General features: G+C 46.4%; 1 protein-coding gene and 1 long non-coding RNA gene across 6 annotated transcripts in view; one reads left to right on the forward strand and one right to left on the reverse strand.

Annotated features, from left to right (window-relative positions):
• The first annotated feature begins 14,830 nt into the window (after positions 1–14,830).
• LOC135900419 (uncharacterized) lies at positions 14,831–17,747 on the forward strand. The gene is made up of 2 exons (XR_010563861.1): positions 14,831–15,016; positions 16,891–17,747. It is a non-coding gene; the product is annotated as an uncharacterized lncRNA (long non-coding RNA).
• The window catches only part of mys (position-specific antigen beta subunit myospheroid), a 388,332-nt gene continuing 378,757 nt past the window's right edge, over positions 17,554–27,128 (reverse strand). For all 5 annotated transcript variants that reach the window (XM_070532236.1, XM_065429914.1, XM_065429913.2 and 2 more), the window contains 4 exons: positions 26,649–26,778; positions 25,223–25,339; positions 21,584–21,750; positions 17,554–19,967 (listed from right to left, as the gene is read on the reverse strand). In XM_070532236.1, coding sequence (XP_070388337.1) covers positions 19,899–19,967; positions 21,584–21,750; positions 25,223–25,339; positions 26,649–26,778 — 483 coding nt within the window. In that variant the 3' untranslated portion in view covers positions 17,554–19,898. The remainder of the gene's footprint in view (positions 19,968–21,583; positions 21,751–25,222; positions 25,340–26,648; positions 26,779–27,128) is intronic.

Here is a 27,128-nt window from a genome sequence, read left to right on the forward strand (position 1 = left end):
TCAACCATCGAGAGTCCAGCGATCACGACAAGCGATATCACGGAGGAAATTGAAGAGGAGAAAAAACACTTCGCTTTCGAATAGCCAGTGTTCTCAAGGCCGATTGGTTGTTGCGGAAATAAGTTTAGGGCTCACTGCTCGTACTCTAGCAAGGCATTGGAATAGCGCGATCGTTTTATGGACACCGTACTATCCGTGCCAAACTTTGGATGCGAGTTTAACGAGCAGTACGTCCCCGGAGGTATGCGCTTGCTGCTACAGCTATGACAACGATGTGCATATGCTCCTTTTTGTAATACTGTAATACTGTACGCAGTATTACTTCGTTTGCAGGGACCTCCCTGATCGCTTACGCTATGATGATAGCGGGGGAAAAAAAACTGTTTTTACGTGCCAAAACCACGATCTCATTGTGAGGCATGTCGTAGTGGGGGACGCCGAATTAATTTTGACCAGCTGGGGTTCCTTAAAGTGCCCCCAATGCACGAGACGCTGGCGGTTCTTTTTTTTTTTTGCATTCGCCTCCACCGAAATGAGACCGCCGCGGCCGGGATTCGACCCCGTGACCTCATACTTAACAGCGCAACGCTTTATCCACTAAGCCACCGCGGCGGGTAACAGCGGGAAATCGCGGGTTAATTTCCCACCACGACATTCTGATCCATATTGTGGAATGCCACAACATACAGACACGTTTCAGCGCGCGTTAAATAACGCGTGTCGGTAACAGGTCTAGCCCTTCCTCGTAGAACATACACGGGTCTATCATCGAACAGAAAGAAAGTTCGGCAAGTGTTGCATGCTTGTAACACACGAAGGCGAAAGCCTCCTGCACATTTCGTAATACATGGAATAATGCAATTGGGGCTAGACTTCTTTGTGAGACATATTGGTAATGCATTAATTTGTACAATCGGGCCTAGACTTCTTGCAAGACATAACGAGCCGCAGTGGAAAGTACACGTGTGACACTAAGGCGACCTCCTCACTACGCGCTTCTTCCGCAGCGGCGTACTTGCGCGGCCGTCCTCGCGAGCCGCAAGTGCGTGAACGATCCTCCATCGGTCGCCGCCGACAACCGCCGCCGGCGCCGCTCCGACTGTGACGTCAATGCGCAGAGCGCGCGCGCCCGCTTTTCTGCGCAACAATGCCTGGCGCGACAGCAATGGCTAAACTTAAGATTCGGCAGGCACTTACGACTGCTTACGTGCGGGTATGCGAAAGCATACCGTTTGTAGACCTCGGAACGTATCATTGCAACGCGCTCATTTTGCATGCTCGTGACGTAGCGCCACCTCGTTCGCACCGTCACGTGAGCCGCATAATGACGCACGGACTAGACGGCGAGGTGGGTGCGACGTGACGTGTGCAATAAGGCACTCACTAGAGACACCTCTAGTAAGCCACAACCGTGCAGCAGCCGTGGCTTCAGGGAAGCGTGCTCGTATCGCACCCAGGCCAAAATGTACCAAATTTTCTTATCAAAGCCACTAATTTGCTTTGTTTACAGGGACCTCCCTAAGAAATGTGACGTCAATTCCAGCATTTTTTACGTGTTTGCGGCATCGGCCATTTTTCGTCACGGTGCAGTTTCGTCAAGGGCACCGCCGGCCCAGACACCTTAAGCTTTCGCCTTGAAAATGTAGCTGGAGCCAAGTTTCGGCAAAGAGACTTGCCTTCATCATGACAGCAACTGCTATCAGGGCTGCAGCGACATCCCTTGCTCGCTCACCGAAGCTTCAAACCTCCTCTGTCAAGATTACCGAGAAAAAAATTGACACCCACATTTAATTACCCCTTTATCTTCGTTGCCGGTGTTACCGATTTATGCTGCTGAGACGGAACAAAGCGTTACTCGCCACTGATATATAGGAAGGGTGGCCATTTGCTATGTCAAGAATTCAGTGAGGATAACTCCACAAAGGATGGTGATGGGCGCATATTGAAGCACAATTATCTCATTTGTCATTAATGCATTCCCCCTATTCGTAGCCCATCAGCGCGACATCACTAAAATTGCAATCCGGTCTTTCACCCCCTCGCCTACTGTCGCCACCTGGCTTGCCTGTCGCTCTACCACAAGTTCTATTTTCTGCGCCCTCCGTCACCCACCCTATATCGCACCGGCAGGGCGCATGTCCCGCCGCACAGGACATTCTCAGCAAGTCTCGCGTCCACGTGCGCTAACCACTACTTTTTCAACTTCCTTCTAGTTTCGAACTGCCGCAGACTGGAACGGCCTTCCAGAAGAGATTGTTGCCATCAGTTGCCCGTCTTTATTAAGGCGAAAGACGAAGTGCAGCGTTATGGCACGAAAATTGTGTGGGACCAAAACACTGACCATTGGTGGGATTCAAGCCCACGACCTTTGGTGTTAATTAAGGCGAAGTTAATTAAAAGCAAGTTAATTAAGACACTCGAACTCGCGACCTTTGGTGTTAATTAGTACGAGGTGTAGGAGTTGTCGGATGATCTCGTCGCTGCCACCGTTTGTAAGGGTTGTAGGTCGTAGGGAGGAACTTTGGAGGGACAGGACTAGGCGAGCAGGGTTTATTTACAGATATTTTACATTAAAACATGAGAAACATTTCGAAAGTCTAGCGTGACTCCCAAATGGAGCACGCAAGACGAAGCATACAGCATGCGAGCCCGAAGCTCCAAACACACTGCTTGTCGAGCACGAGCACACAGCTCACGAGCACGATCACAAAGCACACTGACGAGCACGCAGCTCACGAGCACACTGCTCACGAGTGCGATCATGAGCGCCCTCTAGCAGCCGACAATCAGCTGCTTATAAACACTCCGTTCTCCCTAGATTTCTAGGTGAGGGAAACGGCGGTTCACCGCCAATTCGTAGCGTCCAACGTCATCGAACTTGACCCACCTTTTTGGAGGAGGAGGGCTCACACACACACGTACGCACTTTGGATTCCCAGAACCCGAGTTGAGCGCGTCCTCGTAGCCAGGTTGTCACGCCTGACTCCAGCCGGCGCCTCTAAATTCCAGAGCTGCCTTTCTCCTGTAGTTGCCACGAGTGTCAGCAGACTGCGACGAATCCTGGGGCCCGAGGAAAACGCACCGCAACGCACCCTTTTGTTAGGGAAGCGCTTCTTGCTGCAGAGAGACCATGAAGACGAGGCAAATCAACCAACAATAAAGGGGGCGCCAAACGTGACCAGCCCTGCTGCCATCGCCGATCCTCCGAACGAGACGAATGGTGGATTAACGCTGCCGTAGTCTCCATTTCTTCGAAGGTAGTTCATGGTCGGGCAGCGCTGTTGTCCTCGCCGGTTCTCTGAAGGGCGCCACCACCGCGGATCGATCGAAGCACGTGCAGCGGGCTTAAATACCTTCGCAGAGCAGTACCTCTGCAGGCCGATCGTAACAGAGGTTAATTAATGCAAAGTTAATTGAAACATAATTAAATAAGGAAATCGAACCCACGACCTGTGGTGTTAAGGCGAAGGTAATTAGGGCAGAGTTAAGGTGGAGTTAATTAAAGCACTCGAACCCACGACCTTCGGTGGGAGAAAACAAGCAACAGGAAGTAACAACGCATTCTAATGAGAATGTCAAGTAATTTAATGAATGTCTCGTGAGCGCGTAGGCTTTCGCCTTCATCCTCTTTGGAGTATGCGGAGGTGACTGTCAACGCTTTCGCAACGTTTGACGGAACACCTTGAACCTATCAGTGTATAGTCAACTGTATTGTACAAATAACGGTATTTTCTTTCTTCTTCGTTTTTAAATTTGTGTTAGCGAAGATGTTTCATTGTTATCTTTACCACGTTTATTATTAAACAGTGCATATCGATAGCTTGCACTGCAATTTTGTATTGGTAACCACTCCTTATGTAATACTGGGTGATTAAGGTAATAAACTAACCTGAACTGGACGCGTTTGCCCGGTATATTTAAGAAATGACTGGTTGCTCGGAAAACCTCCAATTTTGTCATGTTTGAGCTCTCCCGCTTTTTGACGCAATGGCATCGGTCATCATGATAAGTCACGTAGAGATCAAAAACTCGCTTGCTATACTATATTTAGTTTTCGAGTTTCGTGCCCTGAAAAAGAAAGACTGCATATCTAACGCATTTGGAGGAATACACGTTACGCGAAGCTTTGTTGAAACATTTCAGCCAAATGCAATGCAGCAGGACACACGACGCCTATAATATTGGTTTTGTTGCAAGTACGCGAAAAGCACGCAGGGAACTGTTCACCTTCTCTCATCGCAGCAGTTTTATGTCGTTTAGAATCACGGTAACTCGCGTAACTGTTCGTATTCTGCACCCAAGCGTCCACGCGGCGACACTTGGGCGTTTTTAAATCTCTTAGTTGTAGAGCACCCGCTTCGCCTGCGCGAGGTTGTGGGTTCAGTTCCCACTGCCGCCGGGCCCCCATTGGTTCAAATGGGCACAAGTGTACCCCGGCCTGGCGTTCGGCTTCCTTCAGGGGCGATGCACTTGGAAAAGCAGCCTGCGCCCTGAATTCCTGTCGAAACCCTCGTAAGCACAAAAGTTAGGCGTTTCTAAATCGAAAACTTACAATTTTAGAGAAGCCTGCAGACTTCAACGATACCTCCGATTCCGAATCCGTTTATTGTGACAGCAGTGGGCTCTCGCAATGAACACCGCCATCTCCTCAAGGACTATAGGCTACTACTTTGCGATGCACACTGGTATATGTTGTCCCCTGCGCTACTGGTATTGCAGTGCTGCGGCCTCCGAAATACGCGCCCAGGCGCCGCCACTCTCGGAGGCTGCGTGACGCGTAATACCGTGCACAAATTTCCGCGGCGGTATGAGCTCGATCCCTAGTGACGATGATGGGCTCGTCATTCGTCGATGCCGAGGATAATGAGACGAAGTAGGTGGCCTGATGAAGACGAAGACATAACGGAAATGACAGACACAGCAAACCCAGTTTGGAACCTTTAAGAGGTGTCGCAGTAATTATCTACTACGTTACTTCAGCTTTCCTGCAATAAAATGAAGTAATTTATTTTTTTATTTATCTCGTGCTGTACTGTATTGCCCTTGCACACTTTCTTCTGCACGCTTCTGTTTGCTGTTTCCTAGTGCAAGCTTGCATCAAGATTCAATTTGGGCACGTTACAAATATATATTACGGGTGGGTGAATCACAAAATTTCCAAATCGAATCGAATACCAATATTAGAGAAAAATTTGCCCTGAGTATAGAATAGAATATCGAATATTTTCTCATTTCTGAAGCGACGTCACATACTAAGCTTTCCTAGAGTCCGCTCGACAGTAATCGGGTTTACATACACTGGCACATGTATGAATAACAATTTTGAAGTCCGGGCAACTGAGGAGCTTGCAAATGATAAACAGCTGATTTAAATTATCTGGAACGCCATGGCAATAACAGTGATGAAAGAAGAGGACTGCATGTTACGAGATGCAAGCAAAGGGTTGTGTTCGCTGAAGTATGGAGGTGTGATACTACAGCACCGCAGAATGGGATGGCGAATATGTTGAGACTGGACTAACATAAATCGGAACAAAATCCTATATAGGCCGTGTAAAAGCCAGTCACTCTTTTTGAATCACTGGAAATTATTGAGCAGGCCTAGTAAGGTTTCGTTCGTTCTCCGTCCTCGCTTCACCGTTGGACCTTGAAGCTTCTCGGATGATGATCGGCAGTTGTTGATCAAACGCAGGCAGGAAACGATGAGGTCAGATGTACAAGAAATATTTATAAGTAACTTTTCTATATACATGGCAGGTAAAACAAATACATTACAAAGTTGAACAATTGAGAAACAAAGTCTCACTCTTCTACTGTCTCAATGACTGTTAGAACCCAGACTCGTTTTAACGTACATAGTACGGAGGCTCACTGATCTATCAGCAATCCTGATTTCAGCCAAGTCTGAGGGACAGCATGTCGTCCCGATTTTTATAGCCCAAATATACAAAGAAAAAAAGGCGGTAGGGCCGTTGGCCCGTCCCACAGGTTCAGTTGCCAATCAGAATCAACCGTTTGTTAAGCCACAACCCACAGGGATGGGCTTACTCTCAAAAATAAACATATTGGAAAACAAAGCTCTTTTCCTTCTTCGCCAAAACTCGGTTGCCCTCTCATTTCTCCGTAGTTAGTGACGGGCTCAGCAAAATACGCCAGGCCCGAACAAGTTATCGCTAGACCGTTTCAAATCCCAACGGCGTCTAGGCCGCAAATGTCTCGGAAGCAGGGTCATCGACACCACGTAGTGCCGCTGTACTCAAAGTTTGGCCGTGTGGGAGACGGATGGCCCTCCTTGTCCTTCAAACTTATTGTCTACAAGACAAAGTTCTCCGAGTGCGTGTTTCCAAGACGCCGTCGTCTGAATGCACTTTTTACGTGTGCACCGCATTCCTACAGCGTGCACGGTAAGCTGGCCCTCGACACCACACAGGCAGTCGCACCCAACAACAAGGCTGGCGATTGCGTTCCGGACGCGCAGAAGATCAGGTCCATGCTCACTGCATGCGGCACGGGGTCAGAGTTGCTAAGTCCTTCTTAACCTTGGCGGCGCCTCCAATTAGTCAGGCACTCGGGCGCCAGACCCACAATACCTTGTACAGCGGTCCGTTTCAAGGCTGGTCTGTGTGACCGTCGGCGGACTGCCAACACCATGCGCACAATACCGATTACCCGGAATCGGCACTCCCCGCCTGGCGCCTGCCGCGACGCGTCACCCAACACCGCGCGGTCCGTGACCCCACATAACACAGAAATGGTTGCCCCGCTGACATGGGGGGGGGGGGGGAGCGAACCCCCTCTCTATACACACAGCACGTGGCCGATTCGTGACACTTAAGAACACGAACAATCAGAGCGACCTTACAGGCCTTATCTGACCCGTGAACTCGATTAGCAACTGGTGCCCCTGCGCTACAACCGCCGCTGCCCTGCTGCGGACTCAGTCTGAACAGCCCTCCCGTCTCTCGCTGTCTCCCTCGAGACTACAATAAGCGTTTCTATCCCCTTGTATACTCGAAAGAAACTAATATTCTACAACTTCAAATAGTGAGTTCTCGATTTGAATACGAATCGAACAGCGCGGACTATTCGATCTGTAGTCGCAATTTACCATTTTAGCCCACCTCTGCTATTAATATTTGCAATATCCGTTGAGCAATACAAAAGGAATAAATACATATAGTGGTTTTTAACGCTGTGCGGCCAATAAAACGAAAAAGAAAAAGTTAACGCTGTTATTGTGAAGTAAACGACTATTTTGAGAGAGTAAACAAGGCTATAGTACTTCTTTAAGATCAGCTTTATGATAGCGTCTTTAATTGGCAAACATGCAAACAGGATCGAAAGCGCATGCCACAAATTTCTCGCGCATTACAGTTTTTATTTATTTTTTCTGTAAAGGGTGCACCACCGCAAGCACATCAATGTAGCGGTGAAGCAATTCTTGTAGCGCACCGTTGGAGAATAATTTTTCGCGTTAAAAGAAAGGTAAAGGTGGCACACGTTATTGGGCACGCTATGCTATAATCAAATGCTCCTGCCAAGTCCCGATGTTGTTAAATTTGCCGCCGTTGTTTCCGCAACACAACGATACCTTTAAACTTCCAGTCTTTTTTTTTTCTTCTCCGTGTGATCGGAACGGACGCATTCGCTGTAACGAACCGATTGCGAAGGCTGCAATAATTAAGCGCAGCTTCTCACGTATATGCCATTGGTACTTCAAAGCAATAAATTCTGAATAGTTTAGATTCGTGCTCGCCATATTCATGCAACTGTAGCTAAGGTGTAAAGGCCTGCCTTACAAAAGTTCTCACATTTGACCTGACCCAAGGCGAAGTCTTCGTTGTGACTGCGAGAAAGCAAGCCTCGCAGGTCGATTCGAGGCGCAACGTTCTGAGTTTTCTTTCCCGGCGTGATGGGCGCAGTCTTCGTAATGCGTTTCGCTCTCTAAAGACGAGCCGTGCACCAAGAGTAGCGTGCGTCCGTCCCCTTTTACTCACGCGAGTCCGAGAAAATAAGTTTCGTCTGCAACACAATGTGAAATGCCGCGACTGATAAGAACAGTGCGACAACAAACAATAAGGTATCGAGCTACGGCTCCGCGAGAGTAGTGTCTTTCCTTGGTTTGTTCCTTGGACAAACAGTCCCGCGAAATCGATAACGGGCGTTTGCTTAAGTATATGTATGTGTACCCCGCACGCCTTGGGCAGCAGTCCATGGAAAGCTGGCACTCGCACCATGTTTATGCCTAACGTGTAAAGCAGTATACTAAAGCTTGGAACGGTTGTGCTGCAAAGTGTAGATCTAAACAGTAGATGGCTTACGTTTGCGATCTTGTTCTAGCGCTTGTTTTTACGGCAGCTGTAGGAAATATCGCGAAAATACAGCCGCCATGGAGGAACATATTGAAAGACCCCGCGTTTAACCGGTTCGTCGGCCAGCTCTCGTACAACGCTGCGCCGGTGGACGTAGGCGTCTCCCCTTCGTGCGCCATGGAGCACGACGGAATACTCCGGGGCGTCAGAGATTTCGTGAAGCGGCTTGATTCTACATCTCGTTTATTCACCATTAGAAACGGTTTTTGTAAAACCGGACGGTACTGCTTCGAGCCCTACATATTTGCTCAAAAGGCGGTGGTCATTTTCTGCGGCCAGCGTTGGACGGATGTGGCCAACACCTTCGTGCGCCGGTACAGCCATCACGTGGTAATCTTCTCGGACCAATTCTACGCGAGTGCGTCCAGGTACCGCCACCAGACAACGATATTCATGGGTTTCGAAGGTGGCGCCTACTACAACGTTAGCTTCAGCAAAGACAACCACACTATTCTCACCACGGGACTCGAGACGGAGTGCCTGTCTTGTGAAATCAGCGCCATGCGTGCTGGCGAACCGCTTATGATCACCAGACAAGTTCCGCTCCGGGGGCGCGAGCTTAGAGTATACTGCCTGCGCCCATACATCTGCGAGCATCCGACGTTCGCGCTTCTGCTTGACGCGCTCGGCCACAAGGAAACAAACGTGACCACGGTCCCGATAGACGCGGCCAGCGAAAACAAGCGCCACCTGGCTGAGGCGTTCTTCGTGCACAGCGCCAGCGCGCTGGTTCGAAGAACCCGAGATAAGGAATGAGGTTCGCGTGCCGGAAGTAGTGGTGCCCGTCTACTACGACTCGTTCGCCTACTCGATATTCGTCAGACGACGCCATCCACTGCATAAGCAGGTCGTGCTTTTCCTGCCGTTCACGTGGCGTGTCTGGGCGCACCTGGCAACCGGCATGGCGCTCTGCGCCATCGCTCTGAAGCTCATCTCGTGGGCGTATCTAAGGTGGAGCGGGCGGCCCAACGTTGACAGCGGCGGCGACGTGGCGTTCATCTTCGTATCCTTACTGCTGCAGCAGGCCTGCAGGCTTCCGGATGCCGTGAGCAAGCCCACGACCGCGAGGCTGGTCTTGGGCCTCTGGGCACTGCTCGCGGTGGTGTTGGGCACGGCTTTCAGGGCGTCCCTCACGTCTCTGCTGCGAGACGTTCCGCTGGGAGGCCGGCCGACGGCCGCTGCTGCCGGCTGACGTACGCCGGGGACAACATTGCGTTTAGCCTCGGTAACTTCATGTGTGATTTTTCTTTGCCGTGAATATTGTTAGAACGTTGATTAGGTTGTTTTGGGAAAGATACTGCTTGCTCACATGCTGTTGACTCTGAAAGAAGCTGTTTTAGCTTTCTGTCCATATATATATATATATATATATATATATATATATATATATATATATATATATATATATATATATATATATATATATATATATATATATATATATTCGAAACTCGGTGTTTCACTTTATTATTCATTCATAACAATTGGTTACAGGAAATGGTATACAGACAAGGTCCCAAAGTCAGAGACTGTTCTCCGAAAAAAAAATTCGCAGTTTCGCCCGAAAGGCCAAGCATTGCTAGCGATAGGAAAATATCAGACAACTACAAGAAGTAATGCTCGTAGATTTAACGGCTGTGTAAATTGGAGCAAACATTCTCTTACTAATAAATGAGAAAGCACGGTGCCACGCTCATTCATATGTATTAATATGTGTTTTTCTTAACTTGTGCTTTGATTTATGTTATGGCAATTATGCTATTGATATTTTATGTGTGATTTTTCTTTGCCGTGAATATTGTTAGAACGTCGATTACGTTGTTTTGGGAAAGATGCTGCTTGCTCACATGCTGTTGACTCTGAAAGAAGCTGTTTTAGCTTTCTGTCCTGTCCCTTCTCTTCGCATTGAATAAAAACGAGATTGATTGATTGATTGATTGATTGATTGATTGATTGATTGATTGATTGATTGATTGATTGATTGATTGATTGATTGATTGATTGATTGATTGATGAAATCTCACTTGAACACTCGCTGTCACAACGCTGGTGTGATGAAGAGCACAAATACAGGGAAGCGAACGCTTCGTGCTTCCTCGCGCTTCAAGGCGCCTCCGAAACTTGAAATTACGCGACCTCCAGCGCTATGCGCGCGGCAAGGCGGCACACACGAATCGACCAGCCATCTCGGCTCGGCCAGGATTTGCGCCCGCCAGATATTACCTCCAAAATAGGGTGCGAGGGCTGCGCATGCGCTCAGCCGCGCGAGCTCCCCTGCACACGCAAGGCCGTACTAGAGGAGTCGCTCACCTGCCCCCCCTAGAGCGCACTTGATCACGCGACCTCTACGTCGGGCACGCACGAAGATGGCGGGCATCAAGCGATTATCCTTCTCGGCTCACCCTTGCAGGCTTACACTCGCACCCACAGCATACGGCACGCGGAGCACGATAAGATTTTATCGCACTTGGATCTTATACGGAACATCACGGCGACGGCAAAAATTTGCCCTGAGTGACCCTAACGTTGCTATCGTAATAAATAAAAGACTATAGTAAGTGACAGGTCAAGAGCGTAGCAACACGTGTCCTTCAAAAGGCATGAACAAACGAATCACGCCGTCTGTATAGTTCCCTCTCCCTTTTATCCTTTGAATCCATGTTCCCATCTTCGCTTCCGGGTACGCTTCTACGCTGCGAAATCATTCGCCCTGTTGAGGGAGCTCTTGTGCGCCGCCAGGTGTGTGTGTGATAGGTCAGAGAAACAATCGGTTCATTCATCCTTACCCGCTACAGGTGCGGACAAAAGTAATTGGAACAATTAAGGGAGCTGTGGCCGTACGGCGTCCCACGGCCCACTAGCAGCCTCGGGGAGAACTCATATATCGTATCCTGCATGCGCTCAGGCTTGCGCTCATAGCCCTTTCACACCTCGTGTGTTTCTTTACCCGTGGATCGGTGCGTCGTTCGCAGCTTCTGCGGCTGAACACTAGCTAGCGTGATGGAGCTGACAGCACAGCTGTTTCAAAGTTCGCACGTACTAGACACGCTTTTCTGAGACAGGCTAGTGTAGGCTAAGCCCCATGAATAAAACTAAGGGTGCCGACATTATTTTGTTGTACCGTCGCAGCTGCTGCGAAAAGCGTGAGGAGAGGCAGGAGAGAAGGTCTACGTCACCCAATTGAATTAGCACCGTCACGTGGTATTTGTCGCGCCTTTCTCTCTACTTTTTCTTCTTTTCCACGTCTCCACGCACACGCCACCATGACAGTTGGCCGTTGAATTGCTGCGGCGAGGCATTCGTAAGAGATTTGATATGTTTTGGCTAAGTTTCGCGACTACCCGCGTCATTGAAGAACTCGGTTTTTGCTTTGCTTTATGTTAGAGATTGCTTTTGCACTGAAGGTGCAAAAGTGTACGAACAAAGCTTTTTTTCTTTGTTCACGGGCTACGGAGCTCAGGCATGGGTAAGCTTATGCACAGGTAGACTTTCGCGAGGGTTGCTTTCTCGGCTCTCAATCATCTCTTTTTTTTCCTGATTGAAAAATACGCGTGACGGAGCGCTTGTGCAGTGGTATCGTGCTGCTCTCAAGCGTGCGTTCGGTGAACAAGGTTCGCTGCGTCGTGACTGGCGATGGGGCCTGCCTGATAGCAGTTGATGTTGGCGGGAATGCAGGTGCATAACTAATTGTCAAATATCGAGTAGCGCCTACAAAAGATTTAACACCTCCGAAGCTGTAGCTTATTGCCGCAGTGATAGAGGCTAGGATATTGAAACACCTCCACTCATGAAATTGCGCCGCATTTTGCGCCGACTCATGTGCGCAACGCTCCGGAGCACTTGAATGGATTTTGTTGCGATAGCAAATACACGGGCACTCCAGGCGCATTTCTGCCGTCGGCGTCGGCGTGAGGTTCCGGATAAGGTCCAAGGGAATCGTCGCCGCGCGCCGTATGCTGCATGTGCGAGTGAAAGCGTGCGAGGGTGAACTAGCGAACGCGCATCAATAGGGAGGTTTAGCCTGTCCCAACGTTACTAGACTGCTTGTCCGGTATTCCGGTAAAACGCAGGCGGACGAGGCGTTGGGCCCATTGAGCGTTGGCCGAGCGTATTCTTCTTCGCTGCTGGCGTAAATTTTCGGCACTGGCGTAATCGTGTTGCTGCCAAAAATTTACACCAGGAGCTTCTCCGCTCCTGGTGCAATGCAGTATTAGCCGTTTCTGTCTGTCTGAGCACTGCACCACCAGATGGCTGCACCACGCAGACCGCGCACGTTTACGCCTCCACCCCAACGCCCCGTCCGCCCGCGTTTTAGTTTGGCGCACAGAGTAATTGAGTTTGGCGTTTTTACGCTCCGCTCAGCAGCTAAGCGGAGCGAAAGTGCGAATGCGCATGCGCCCTCCGTGTGGCCGATTTACGCTCGAGCCGCCCATCGCCGCAAGCCGCACCGCACGCTTGCGCGAAAAATTGCACGTACCCAGCACCTGTGCACAAATTACCGTCTACATTGTGTACACAGTGTATACCTTACACACTGTAAACCGAAATTTGTGCACAAGTGTTTGATACGTGCAATCTTTCGCACGACCGCACGCGTGCGGTGCGGCTGGCGGCGATGGGCGGCTCGAGCGTCAAGCGAGCTAGTGTCCGCTATTCCGGCAAACGGGGGTGGTTTGGGCGGATTGCCGGATGGTCGGGGGCGTGTTTTTATATGGTGCGCATATATTCAAGTGTGTGCCCATTAACTCATTGACACATTGGTGATAGAGTGGGCATAAGTTTTCCTGCCAGTTGGGATAGATGCGTGTTGATACTGTGCGCGAAACTTCCTGTGACAGGACCCTGCGCTACTCACTTTGTCATTGTCTAACGAGTGGTACTCACTCTTGCCAACGTTCCAGGGCTGAAGCCCTCCTTTCGAAGGTTAGCGATACAAGGCTGGCGAATGAGCAAATTTCTATTCTCGATGAAAGCCGTACATCCCGAAGTGCCAGTAACACGTATGGATGGTTGCATCAGTGGTCCGCGAACTTGGCCACACAGATTCCATTCCTTTGTATGCCAGTCACTATTTTTGCAACCAACTACTGCACACGTCTTCAATTCACATGATTCAATCCAGCATGATTGAAGCACAGTGCGTTAGCGAAAACTCAGCTGCGTTTCAGAAAGCTGATCCCACAGAAGCAAAGTGGAAGCGGTAGTGGTTTCGTATTCGTGCACTGTCACCGAGGCTACGTGCGACACACCGCTGAAAGCGCCATCTCGTTACTCTAGAACAAAGTGCTCTGCGAAAAGGGTGAATAGTATGAGAATCCGATTTATTACGAAATAAAGCGTAAGTCTGCCTTTTTTAAGAGAGTAAGTAGGCAGGCTTCTATTGAAAAGAGAGTGTTTGAGAGAAAGGTTACCGAGATCCGCTTGAGAGATCCACGCACCGCGTACAACAACAAAACTTGGCTAAGCTGTTCACAGCAGCGTATGCTAACCGCGGACTACATTATTTCGCCAAGCCCGAGAGGTGGTCCAGGGCCCCTTTAAGCAAAATGCTAATCGTCGTCATTAGTTACGAAAGCATAAACATTAAACTTTTGGGACGATGTGGCAGTAGTTTATGTGAACCAGGCGCTTAACGCGGCAGACAAGCTAACGAGTTAAGTCTATATGCCCTGCAACATTATAAAACTAGAAATGCTACCGCAGCAGTTTATTAGGCAGTTTTAGTTCAGCACAAGCAACTTATAGCGTACACTATATATAGTATAGCATACGCTAAGCAGCACGTTTGCTAGATTTAGTTGCCCTGCGAGATGTTCGAATCTCTGCGGCCATATGCCGTCATTGCGGCTATCTAGTAAGTAAGTAAGTAAGTAAGTAAGTAAGTAAGTAAGTAAGTAAGTAAGTAAGTAAGTAAGTAAGTAAGTAAGTAAGTAGGTAAGTAAGTAAGTAAGGAAGGAAGCGGTCCTGATCCCTTTTGACTCGGGACAGGCATTTGTCAACGCCACAGGAGACGTTGAAAGGCTATCTCCCGACTGGAGCAATAGGTGGCGCTGACATCTCGAATGTTTCTTTCATAGGCTTCGACTCGTTCGAAACGAGAAGCGATCTCGAAAACTGTGCAAGGTTATCCACAATACTCTGCCGTTTAAGCGGCCCGAGACTAAGCGAAAGCCGTTTACACAGTCATTTGCTACCAACAGAGTGAATTTCACAAAAGCAGTGCCAAATCCAATTCGAAGCATACAGCAGGGACTGCCGCCATGTTTCCCACAAACTGCGCAAACCCCGCAAAGACGCTAACGCTAAATCTGCGAAATAGTGTGCGTATGCTATATGCTATGGGTCGTTTATCGTTCTGCGCATGCACAGTAACAACCCGCTGTATTATAGCATACGCAATGGTATAGCGTACGGTAAACTAAAACTGTCTATTATAGCAACACTCCAGCTAGCTGCAATCCTGCCTTCGCCGTGATGTTACATATAAAGTGCAAGGGCGATAACATCGCCGCTGGGCGAAGTATGCTGTATATGCAAGTGAAAGCGTGAGGGTGAGCCAACAGTGGCGGCTCAATATCGACCGTGCAAAGGAGGAAAGCGGGAAGTGCCCCGTCTACTGTCGCAGGCGAGGCACATGGGGGCAGGTGAGGGATGGGGCATTCTGCCATTCTACTCTAGCGGCTGCTGCATATGGAGGGGCCGCGAAGGCCCTATCTCGAAAGCGATCTGCGACGGGGACATAGTGCACGCTAAGTTCTGATAGCTTCATGAGCGCTGTTTTCGCCACTTAGTTCGCATTGAAACAAGAGGCAGCATGAAGGTCACTTCGCTCGCTGCTGCTGCTGCAGTGCTTCGTCACTCCAGCGTTTTGACAGCGAGTTTCCGCGGTCGTCGAGTGAGATGTGTTCGTGTCTGCTTGCGCGCAACACCATGCTTGTTAACCTCGTAATGGAAATGTTTATACGAATGTGTTTATACGGCCTATAAAACTACTATCCTTATTTCGTATAGCTGTCTACTAATTTGCTATCGCAATCGATGCACACCCTTTCGACCTAAACTGCTTTTTTTTTTTTTTTGTAGACCCGAGGCAACTGCTTGACAGGCTATGCACGGTGCTTGCTTGTGTACATGCTCGGGACTGTGTTTTGAAGGATTTTTCTTGTCTATACTTCTTAGAGCAGTAGTTTTATGACGGGTTTTCAACGTTCTAATCTACTGTGCTTAAAGAACTATGCATACCACACCTTAGTAGAGCAAAAGAAGCAATTAATATCATTTTCTCAGTCCCGGCCATGGTGATCGCATTTCGGTAGAGGCGAAATGCAAACGCCCGTGCACTGTGCGCAAAGCATGCGCGCCCTGCTGGATATACACGGTAGTTGTTTATATTTATGCAGGGTGTGAATTATCATATTCAAGACTGTCATTTATGTATCTACACGGAGCTCAAGGTGTAGCAAGGCGTGCGGACGGCGCAGCTGAAAAGTACAGCAAAAAAGCTCAGGCAGAGTGATACGGCTGCCTTTATCAAAAATAAACTCAAGTTATTGTGAGATTTCCCTTGAATGAGTGACATCCATACACAATGTTGCTGGCATCGCGAGACTCACATTTATTTAGTGATTGCTCAGATCAAATACTTCTGTTTACAATATCCTACGCGTTTTTGTAAGCAACCTCTACAAGTATAAACACTTCCAAGGATTTTTCTATTGCACCATATAAAACTGGGTCCTTAAAAGTCCCTTTAACACTTCTAACATGACTTTTAAGGGGTCAGAAACAACGTGATGTGGGCATGAAGGGGTCCCATGAAATCCATATCCATGTCGCATCGCTCAGGCCATGAAGGTATTTTGGATGCTTCAAAGCGACGAAAACCTAGCACTTTCTGCGGCAAACATACACGTGTGTCCAAGCATGTCGGCAGGTGCGTACTTTCTCTCTACTAGGCGCTGCGTGTGGGAGAGCGAGCCACCACACACAGGAAGGCGCCAACAAGCCTGGACATGACAATGAAGCACCTAACACGCATGCTGAGGCCGATACAGTTTGTTCCCTCTCCTGGACGAAAACATTCCCAGGAAAGTACAAACGCAAAGAGCCTTTCTGCCTCTCATTCTTGACTAGCTTTTGGGAATGACCGCTCGCCAAATGCTATCTCTGGAACTTAGGAATCGCATGAAACACTTTGGAGAGGTGACCTCACTTAAGTACACATATACCCTGGTGCTTCGAGTCTAATTAATTAGCCAAAGCACGTCAGTAAAGCTCCATTACTCTGTTAAAAAGTACATAAGCCTAATTATGATTCACCTTTCAATGTTCACCTACACAGTTCTGACTCTTTCAATGCCATGGCAGATAACAAAGCAAACATGAAAAACAGGCATCCAATAACACCTCTTCTACTAGACGTGCTTTCTCTTCTCCTTGCCCCTGAAAATTCCCTCCAACGTGATGCACAAGCTCTTATTCCCTGGTGCGTATGCTCCCTCCTCTGCAACCTCACAAGGATGCAGGAATTTTTCCAGAGAAAGAGCTGGGCCCTCACCCCGTGCTGTCACCTGCAAGTAGAAGGGCTCCATCAAGGGAAGTGCCGCCAGCCCAAACTGCACAACCCTGGCACAAGAGAAACCAAGGTTTACCATCTGCTGTGGACTTGCTCAAGATGCACGACGCACAAGACGTAACCAGGAGTCATTGCTCAGACGACCTGGCCTCTGCAGTGACCACATGCCAACTTCAGCGGCTGCATTCAAGATGATTGTCATTGCAAAGCCTTACTGACTTACAGCGCAATGTGGGGTTGCATGCATTTATATTTATAGGTCTCCTCAAATTAAAACAAAAATAATTTTACTATTGTTCTAATTGGTTTTCTCTGGGCTGTCCATACTCGCACCATCTTCACTGCTCATCTTCCATTTATTATGTGCAACACTCCTTATGGTTACTGTAAGCATTCAACAATCTTTCGATCAACCCTACTGGCCACAGTTGCGCTTTGTCATCAGATGTACTGCAAATGCCTCCTCTCCACTGAATGTAGCCCCTCTTGTTACTTGATTCTGTTTAGCACTCCCTTTCGCACTATTGCTCAGTGCATCCACTCTCACACATAGCTTTGTATGTCAATGTTGGTGCATTTCCAGGGAACAAAGACAAGGAATGCCGGTTCCACTAAAATCAATCTTTACTACGAGAAAACTTCATTCAGAACAAAGATGGTTTACATGTGTATATAAATGAACACGTTATTCATCGAAAGCCAGAAGTACTTGCTCGCCTCAGTATCATTACGGCACGGTGCTAAAAGGCGCTTCATCAGCAGGTGTGCATTCTTACACACAGCACTACATGCAACATAGCCCTTCTCTTTAATGGTATATTGCACATTCGCTTGGCAAAGTGCCTGCAACATCACTCGTGTAGATGTAGTGGTACACTGGTCACAGCTCACAAGTACAGTGTAGTCCAATGTGAAAGGGAACACCTAATCAGTACTCAAGCAAGAAAATCAGCAAGACCTGCAAATTTGAACACTGTTTGCCGATACGCTTGTCAAAGTAGTTGCTGTTTTACAAAGGATGTCTCAACAAACCTTCTTTTTCTCCTGCGAAAAGCTGCGACAATAGATGGTCTCAAATGCACATTGGATGTTCCTCTTCACACTGACCTCCCCTGTACACATGCAAACTCCTGCGCCATGTGCGGGAGAACGTCAGCCTTTCAATAAAACGAAACAGCACTACTATGTACAACTTTGGGCTTGTTGTTCCTCAGTCGCAATGCTTCCGCATCTTGCAAGTGGCAGTAAGTGTACACATGTAATAGTATATTCTGCGTAAGGAAATGCAGGTTTCCTCCTCCCAGAATGAGGTGCTAAAATTATCTATGCTATTATTAAGCTCAGCGGAAGTACTGACCATACTCAGTACTTTTGCAAACTGCAAACAGTTGCAAACTGAACATTACAAGAAGTTTCAAAATGCATACGCTGTACTCATAAATAAATACAAACAACTAAATTGTTTATGACAAGAACAGAAGAAAGGGGCAGGGGGACATGCGGAGAACCGGAAGCTTCTAAGAACAGTACCCCTAAACTGAAAAAAATGTGACTATACATTAAACTTGTTCACACGCAAACTATAAGTATATTGCAACAAATGTGTTACATAGCAAGCTAGAGCTTTCTTAAGGTCACTCAAAAGACAGGAAAGGTTAACACAAATGAGTTTGACGGAAAGACTAAAAGCAGTTTTAAACTTGTGTATAACATCAGTTTGTACTTGCAAGCAGCATCGGCAGCAAAAGTGTAAAGGGCATACTCATTTAAGGCCACTCAGTGATTAAAGCACTACTATAGCTGAACATGACACAATGAGAAATGAGCATTCCTGCGACCGTTGTAAGACAAAACTATTGATAAGCGAGCACCTGAAGCAACATCTGCTGGCCAAAGAAAAAATGAAAATGAAAACGTAAGTTATGCGTCCATATTTCTTAAGGATTAGATTGCTGTTCAATTGCATTGTTTTGTATCCTGGATCAGAGTGGCACATGACAACAATGTGCCACTCGCATCATGTGACGCAAAACAGGACATGACAGCATGTGTGTGCCACAGTGACATCCTAATGGACCGAAGAGATAGAGAGAGAGAGAGAAGCCAGGCTTCTTTTTCCTTCAGGCAAATGCTCTTTAGCAGGACACGTTGCCTAGATAAATGATAAGACTTCTACAGACGTCATTGATTAATATGGCAACAAGTTGTGCCAGAAAAAGAACTATAATTATATTGTGAGCCCGCAAAGGCAGAGTTGACTTTAAATGTCACATGGCACCTGCAAAACAAGCAACAAGAGGCCACATGCCAACAGCCTTTCCTGCCTCTACAGTGCCGACCATACTTTGTCTGGCTTTGCATCAGAAAGTCAATGATCATCCGCACACTCTTGTGTAACTCTGCCAGCTTTAGTTTTCCCAAGCAGGTACCACCAACTGTACAAAAAAGGAAATGCCTTCAACAGCATAGAGTCAACAAGTACATTGTGCCAACCTCCGAGGAGAGATACCGTAAACTTCACGTCAATTAATTATACTTCTTTGATGAGGAAAGCTGTGATTACTTATGAATACGACGACTCAGGACAAATTGTACGATTCAACATTGGATACACAAGTATGGCTTGCAAAGCACTACCTATAAGCAGCAACTTGGGGTCACGGCATAATGATGGGAAAACAACAGTATCATCCACTGACTCTCTCCCACAGTAAAATATGGTTTGAACCTAGCATCCTAGTACACATTTCATGAACATAAATTAAAGGAGAGGTTGACACAACCAACACAACACGACGAGGACAAAATTACAAGAATGACGATGATCTCCTTAACCGCAAGACAGAACGTTCAGCAAAGAAAAATAGGTGTCCACTAGTTGTGATTTTTTGCCTGGAGACGCAGGCAACGAAGTGAGGTTGTGTCACACTTTTCTAGAGTGCGCTGGCCTCTTACTGCTTCCCACCATAGGTGGGGTTCTTGAACGTTGAAACGGCACCCTTGTAGATTGGGTTTTCTCCCTGGAAAAAAAAGAATTTCATATAAATATCAGCTGGATAAAGCCTTACAATTTTAGTTTGGTTTCACTTCAATCGGCGAACAAGATGGCAGGGAAATACGAATGGAAATTAACCTAGTAAGGAATGTTTTGCTTCATTCCACACTATAGTGACTCCAAAAAAATATCAAAAGTGGGACAGGTCTTGCAAAAACCTAAATAAACTACTTAACCTTAACAATTCAATGTAATCCCTCAATATATTCATAAATTCCTGTGAAGGCAACACTCGTTTACCTCAACCTTGGCACTTGGCAACCTTGGCATATGAGCACAGTCTGCAGCAGGGAATGGCGACAAATTTAAGTTATTGCCTGCATGCGCTAGTCTATGCGCTAGTATGCATGCGCTAGTCTTCCGATGTCACCATGCTCTGTGAAACCAAGTGCATGCCAGCATTTTCACGTGTGTCGGACGAGCGAGTAATGCGGTGAAGCTGCTGTGGCAGGAAGCTATATACTGTTCTCGATCGCGTGCGCCTTACGCATTTTCTTGCTTACATGGGCTCTAGCGGCCGGGAAACGTATCACACAATCGCAGTTTGGCGACGTACTGAACGTTGGCGCCGAAAATTTGTGCTTTATGGGAATGTATGAACTGGTAAAAATGAGCATAGCTCTACCGAGTCATTTTTCGCGCTCTCGATTGCGAACCTTAACGCCGGGAAAATGTATGTACCAGGAACGTATCAACAAGGTTCCACTGTCTATAACTCCATATTGTTTATAAGTGCACAAGTTGATATTGTTAGAAAGAAATTTGCAATTGGGTCTATGCGAGAGCACAAGCTTCATGCCTCCAACTGGTCTGCACAGGACTGCCTGACTATTCTGACGGACTTTTGGTGGCTTGCTGTGCCAACACGTTGCACGTGAGCAACGCTAAATTGAAAACACAAGCCTTGTACAAACTGAAAACACAAGCATTGCACTGTCATTACCATGCAAATGTGCAATCAGTGCGATCACATGAGATCAACATGTTGGCTTTGCCAACTGCAGGCCTGCCAAACTAAGCATCTGCTGGCCAAGACGTGAACGCAAGTCCAGAATGTGCCACTTCAAGTTGCTCTTTCTAAGAGTTTGACATTTTTTATACTAAAATACATACCTTGAGCTGTGAGCAAAGTATTCAGTTTGCAACAACCAATAGTGTCTCATAGCCTTCATTTTTGGTTTCATTATGGCAGCAGAACACTCGTTGAAGAATGGATAACCAAATTTTAGATTGACTTCATGATACCCAATAATTTGTTACATCTGTGTTCAATATATTGAAGTCCCAACTTATTTTCATTTTACTAGGCACATGCATTTTACTTGGCACATGCATTTTACAGAGAACTGGTTTTCAAAAGTTAGGATTTGATCGTAGCATCTGATGCACAAGAGACAACCTAATCACTGTTAATGAAGGGTTCATTCTTTATACACCTAAGCGCAACAGACAACACGTAAGCTGGCTTGCTATCATAAGCAGCATCTCATTGAGTGCGAGATCATAAGCTGAAGGCACTGCCCACTATTGTTCAAAGGGCAAAAACAAAGGCCCCTGAACAGGGCAGAAATGGGCACTCACGGTGTCCCATTTGGCCATTTGCCGTTCCTTCTCAAACTTGGCAAACTCCCTGCGGTCGTGGATGGTGGTGAACAGCTTCCAGATGAGGAGCAATGCCAGGCCGATGAGGACGATGCCAAGAATCACACCCAAGATGATGGCCCAGATGTTCACTGGTTCAGGGCACTCTGTGATGCAACCGCAGAACATTGCATTCATATAACAAGTGCACAGCACGCAAAAGCCAAAATTCCAGTCCACTTGAATGCAAACAAAGACCATATTCCTGACTGATCACTTTTGCTGAGCAACGAGTGGCTCAGCAACTGGAACTTTGCTCGTTGCTCCAATTAGACACCACACAGAAGTCAGAATCCTCAAAATTAATCGACTGAGTATAGAAGTCCATGCAAAACTACATGAAGCATAAATTATGTGTGTACTGCAGAGAGGCTGTTGGTTCCATATTATGATGCAAGTAGCTTCAAAGCAACACAACAATCTGTCTTTTATTAAACTTATCTCTACCACACAATGGTTTAGCAATCTTTAACAGCCGAGACACAGTTAAATCATAAGCAACAAAGTTTGTCACTTTCAATTAGGCTTCTACGCAGTCTGCACTGTCCAAAACTTCCACCTTCAGACAAAGATTTACTCGTGCATGACTGGAAAATCCGGACCGTCTGCATTGGTCGAAAATCAACTTCAGACATGTAAGTCTGCGGAATATATATACATTTGAACTGAGGTATAATGAATTCTAAGGGGAATGGGAAATAGTTTGGTATATCGATAATTCAAAATGTAAAATATGCCTATTTGAAGCTTATCTGAAAAATCCACACGTCTCTGACAGTCCTTAAGAATGCGAAAAGTGGTAATTTACTGATCCCATGCCTAAAGCCATTCAGTGAGAAAATTTGAGAGCCATCCATTTATTGTGCAGCATGTGTATCATACCAGGAGGCCTTTCGTGTTCTTGAAGCAGAATGGTCATCCTCTTTCCAGTAAAGAACGGCTGCATGTAGTATGCTTCACTGCACGACTGTTCTTTCCTCCCACTTCATCGCATTACACGACTGTGATGCGGTGAAGATTACTAATGTAAATCCAGTGTTATGGAGTGCAAGTAAAATCCTTGTTGCATGAGCCTACAGTATTTTAAGACATTATTCTCGCTCACTTTTCCTTCATGGCATGTACTGGCCTTAATATTCAATAACAAGACGGCACCTGTCAGAATAGTGCCATATTGTCAACATGAATATTTCTGATGATGCAGGAAGTGATTGCAGTCACGTTAGAGGAAGCACACTTGCAAGGTTGCACCATTCGATACATCAAATGTGGCAGTGAAATCAACAGTGCTATTTTTCTTGCGTAGGATTTCCAAAAGGATGTTACAACTGTTCTATACGGACAACAATTTAATATACCAATGTTTGATATATTCAGGTTCCACTGTACCAGAATATACAGTTGCAGTTGTCCATGTTGTAGGTGAAAGGGCAAATGCTTATACAAGCTTAGCTAGCAAGCACTTATGCTGCCCTTAGCGATTATGCAGCTGGTGCGTTTTCGTTTCTCACACATCTTTAGGGGAGTCAATATTCTTTTACCATGCAACATGCTTAGAAAACTACTACCAAAGTTTACATGTGTATTGAAAAAAATGCTGCATTTTATGAACAAGTATCCTTTCTTTATTATTCTTTAATGTTCTCAGTACAGGCGTGCAAATATCAAATATCTACTATATTATTTTTCAGATATTTGATATATTTTGTGTCAGTGCCATGTGTTGCGCGCTCAGCAGAGCCCCTTACGCTCCATGCCACCCAAGCAAGCATTTCACTTCGTTTTCGGTGAAAAGGGAGCGCCGAGGGCGCTGCAGACAAGGCGCTGCGGATGGGGCGCTGTGGACGCACCGCCCCTGCTGATGCGGTAGTGGACTTCATCACGGCGAGTGCTCACACGTCAGCCCGAGCTAGGTATCGCACACAGAGCGGCGAAATGCGGCAATTCGTAAAAGGGCACCACATCCGCCAGGACCACTTCTGTCAATACAAGGTTTGTCCACGTCGGCAGGACCAATCAAAATGATAACGTGACGTGGACAGAGGGAACAGCAAGAACTGCAGCGCAGATTTCGAATAGTACCAAAGCAAGCGTAAAAGATTGGGCTGATTAGATGTCGACAGGCATGCAGATCATGCTCGATACACAGCGACGAACCTCACGCTGCTTCAACAGATTTCAATCAAACTAATATGCGCGACCTAAAAAATACCAGCGGCAAGCATTCCACAACAGCTTGCAGCGAATTTTTGTCAAGGCCATATTGCCTTGTCCTTTAGGCCTAATCGGCGTCATCGGGTGTCACGGACTGAAGCTGTGGTTTGGTGCCGAATCAACCCAGATCTATGCACAGCAGCCCCGTGACACTTGGAAAGACGGCAAACTGCCTCTCAAACGGAAGTGAGTGCACAAGATGGCAAAAATGCTGTCTGCGGCAGCCAGCTTTGCGACACACTGTACAGTGACATTTCATTCCCAATGCCATTCGTAGACGCACATCAATCTCTCTCTTCTTTCTTTTAAGCATATCTTTCTTTATTTTTTTTTGGCTTCGAGAAAACTGCCACAAGGCTAACTTTGGGTTTACATTGCTAGCACGAAAGTGTCATGGCTGGTTGTACGCATTTGCGTGGACAGCGAATTAAGGGAAAGGGGGCAGAACTGCTTGAACTTGCCGTGGCCCTGCAGATTTCAGGTGCCTCATCAGGGCGAACCTAACAATGAAATGGTGTGGGTGGCACCTGCTCTTTACTGTCATCAAAGGCTATTTGTGGAGCGGTGATCGAGTATGCATGGTCCTTTCATGATCGGCCTTACGATAGCCCGCCTGCCGTAAAGTTGAGAAAGCCCTACTGTATTTCGGAGAAAAACTTGAAAGCAATACTTTATACGCAGTAAATAAAAGACTGCCGCAAAACACAGGTCCACTATGAAACTGAGAACCTCATTGGTGTTGAATACAACGGAATGTCACTAATTCACCAGTTTCAGAGGGAAAGGAGCCCTTGATTCTATTAAAAAAAAAAAAACTGTACTCATAAAAATTAAAAATTTCCGGACTATTATATATTGGAACAGAGATGTAATCAGTGCTGGCATAGTGATTTGCTGTTCCTCTAGCAAGGGTATACCGAACAGTATTAACTTGATTTCCATGTGCCCATGTTACCAATAGCTTGCTATATTCTTGTTATGCAATACTAGGGGACTCCCGAGCATGTGCAACACACCTTTTTCCCAAAAATTTGTAAGCATTAAATTTTGTGAAAAATTTTCTGATACTCGATTCAATGTTCATCTTTTTTTTCTTGATTTGATTCAATATCAGATTTGAAATCTACTATTCGCACACCCCTAGTTCTCAGTGAATGTTAAAGGTGAAAAAAATTTTACACAGGCAATTTTGAAATGTAATTAATTTTCTTCTCCCGGGAACTATGTAGACTGGAGGTCAAAAAGTGTTTTTTAACTTTTTTTCTTCAACTGCTTGACACACAGGTTGATTGCGTTTTTAGGATCCATTGTGAAGCAGAGTCACAGATGTCACAGTACGCTCTAAACAAGGACATTTCCACTTACCACGCTCGTTCTTTGCTCGTACAGTGTACTCGTTAGTTGGTTCCAACTTGTAGATGAAGGTGTACTTGCAGTCATCTTCGTCGCGGAAGATGCAGAGCTTCTCACCTTCTTCAACGACTGCACACAACGCACCAAGAGAGTTTTATGAACCTACAATTTTAAGCATCATGTGCCAGCGAAAATACTGGTATGAAGAAACATGAACTGATTAAGATTTCATCTTGAAAGTCTGCCTGAGGAAACCGTGTGGATGAACTGTGGAGCACAGTGAGGAAGCTAGCAGCTCACAAAAATACATAATGCATGAGCTCACATATGTTATCGAGGCATGCATGGAAACTGCCGAGGCGTTTTACACCAAGCATCTTGGTCGCTGTCTAGGTACCCATCTGTACAGCTTCCCGAGCATGTTATAGTTGCATTCCTCGAAAATACCTCAGGCATTTTCTCTTACTTTCTCTACTCCGTGTATTGTAAGTATTGTATGCACTGTATTAAAAAGGTTAGTCTTACTGGATTTCTTGGGATCATACACAAGCCATTGATATCCTGTTTAGAAAAAATTGAGGAACCGACTTCTCTAAAAATTGTCTAAAAAATTGCTTCAGGTAAAGGAAGCTTTCATAAAATTAGAACCAAATGAGATAAACAAAAATTCACCTCACATTCGTAACAATCACATAAAATTACATATATCCAGAAGTTTTCAGTTTTCAGCAACATAACTTACGAATAATGTTTTTCTTCTTTTTTGATCTATGATTGAACTACCCCCTTAATCCTGTTTCAGTTTGCACCGTCTGTCATGCAAGTTGGCCGACATGCTAAACAGAAGTGAGGAGAAAAGTGACTCCACGTTCGTTTGCCCTATCAATGCTCATGACATGGTATTCCCCAAGCAATAATGACAGCACTGAACAAGATTTTAGGCTCCTTGCCAAGTCCCACACATCATATGAGTAGCATTAACTGGCCTAGTTGATACATTTTTACTGTTTAAAAATGCCAGCTGCACTCTTACAGTTCTTCATGACAGTGTCCATGAAACATCTGAACCTACCTACCTCATGCCCAATTTTACAATCAAATTGACATGCAGCACACTGGAACCCCTTGTGTCGACACACAAGTCCCTAGATAAAGAACAATGGTTGGTTGTATCACATTTGCTGCCACTTGTGCCGTTTCTTATGGCATGCCCTGCCTAATAACTGTGAGGAGATTCGTTTTAGCAACCTGGTCATTCTGTGCTTTCACTACATATGCCAAGTTTCACATTCTGTTTGCAGAACGCTTCCCCTTCCATGCGACAGCTAGTTTGGCAATGCTTTACGCACAACATCCTACCTTGCCATAAACAGGCTTACTTAGCACTTAAGATTGCTGATAGGCCATGTATGTGGCACTGTGCGTCTATACAATGTACCTTCTATGTGCGGAGCCTGAATGGCCAGGAACTCGCACTTAGTCTTGCACTCTTCCTCGGTGTAGGGGCCCAGTTGGAAGACTTGGCATAGCACGCAGTCCTTGAACGCCTCACATTTTCCAGGGCAGGTCTATAAATTAACAGAAACGTGTGTAAATTACTTATTCAACGCAGAAACTATAAATGGATAAAAATTCTAAACCAAAAGGCTACATCTTGGCCATGAGGGAGACAGCAGCGGAGCACTCAAGATAATTTTGACCCCATGGGGTCATGTACATCAAAATTTATGTGCACAAGAATTACTTCTTGTGTCCCAACATCATTGGAATGTATCTGCCACACTTCGTGAAATATGGCAAGCTGTGCTGAAATACCCACCCTATTACAGGGGTGGGACTGCCAAAGTTATTTTCGAGCAATTTTAGGGGCAAGTTGCCTTATGGAGCAGTTTGGAGCAAACAAATTTACATTTTCGAG

Source organism: Dermacentor albipictus, chromosome 1, assembly GCF_038994185.2.
Source record: "Dermacentor albipictus isolate Rhodes 1998 colony chromosome 1, USDA_Dalb.pri_finalv2, whole genome shotgun sequence".
NCBI lineage: Eukaryota > Metazoa > Arthropoda > Arachnida > Ixodida > Ixodidae > Dermacentor > Dermacentor albipictus.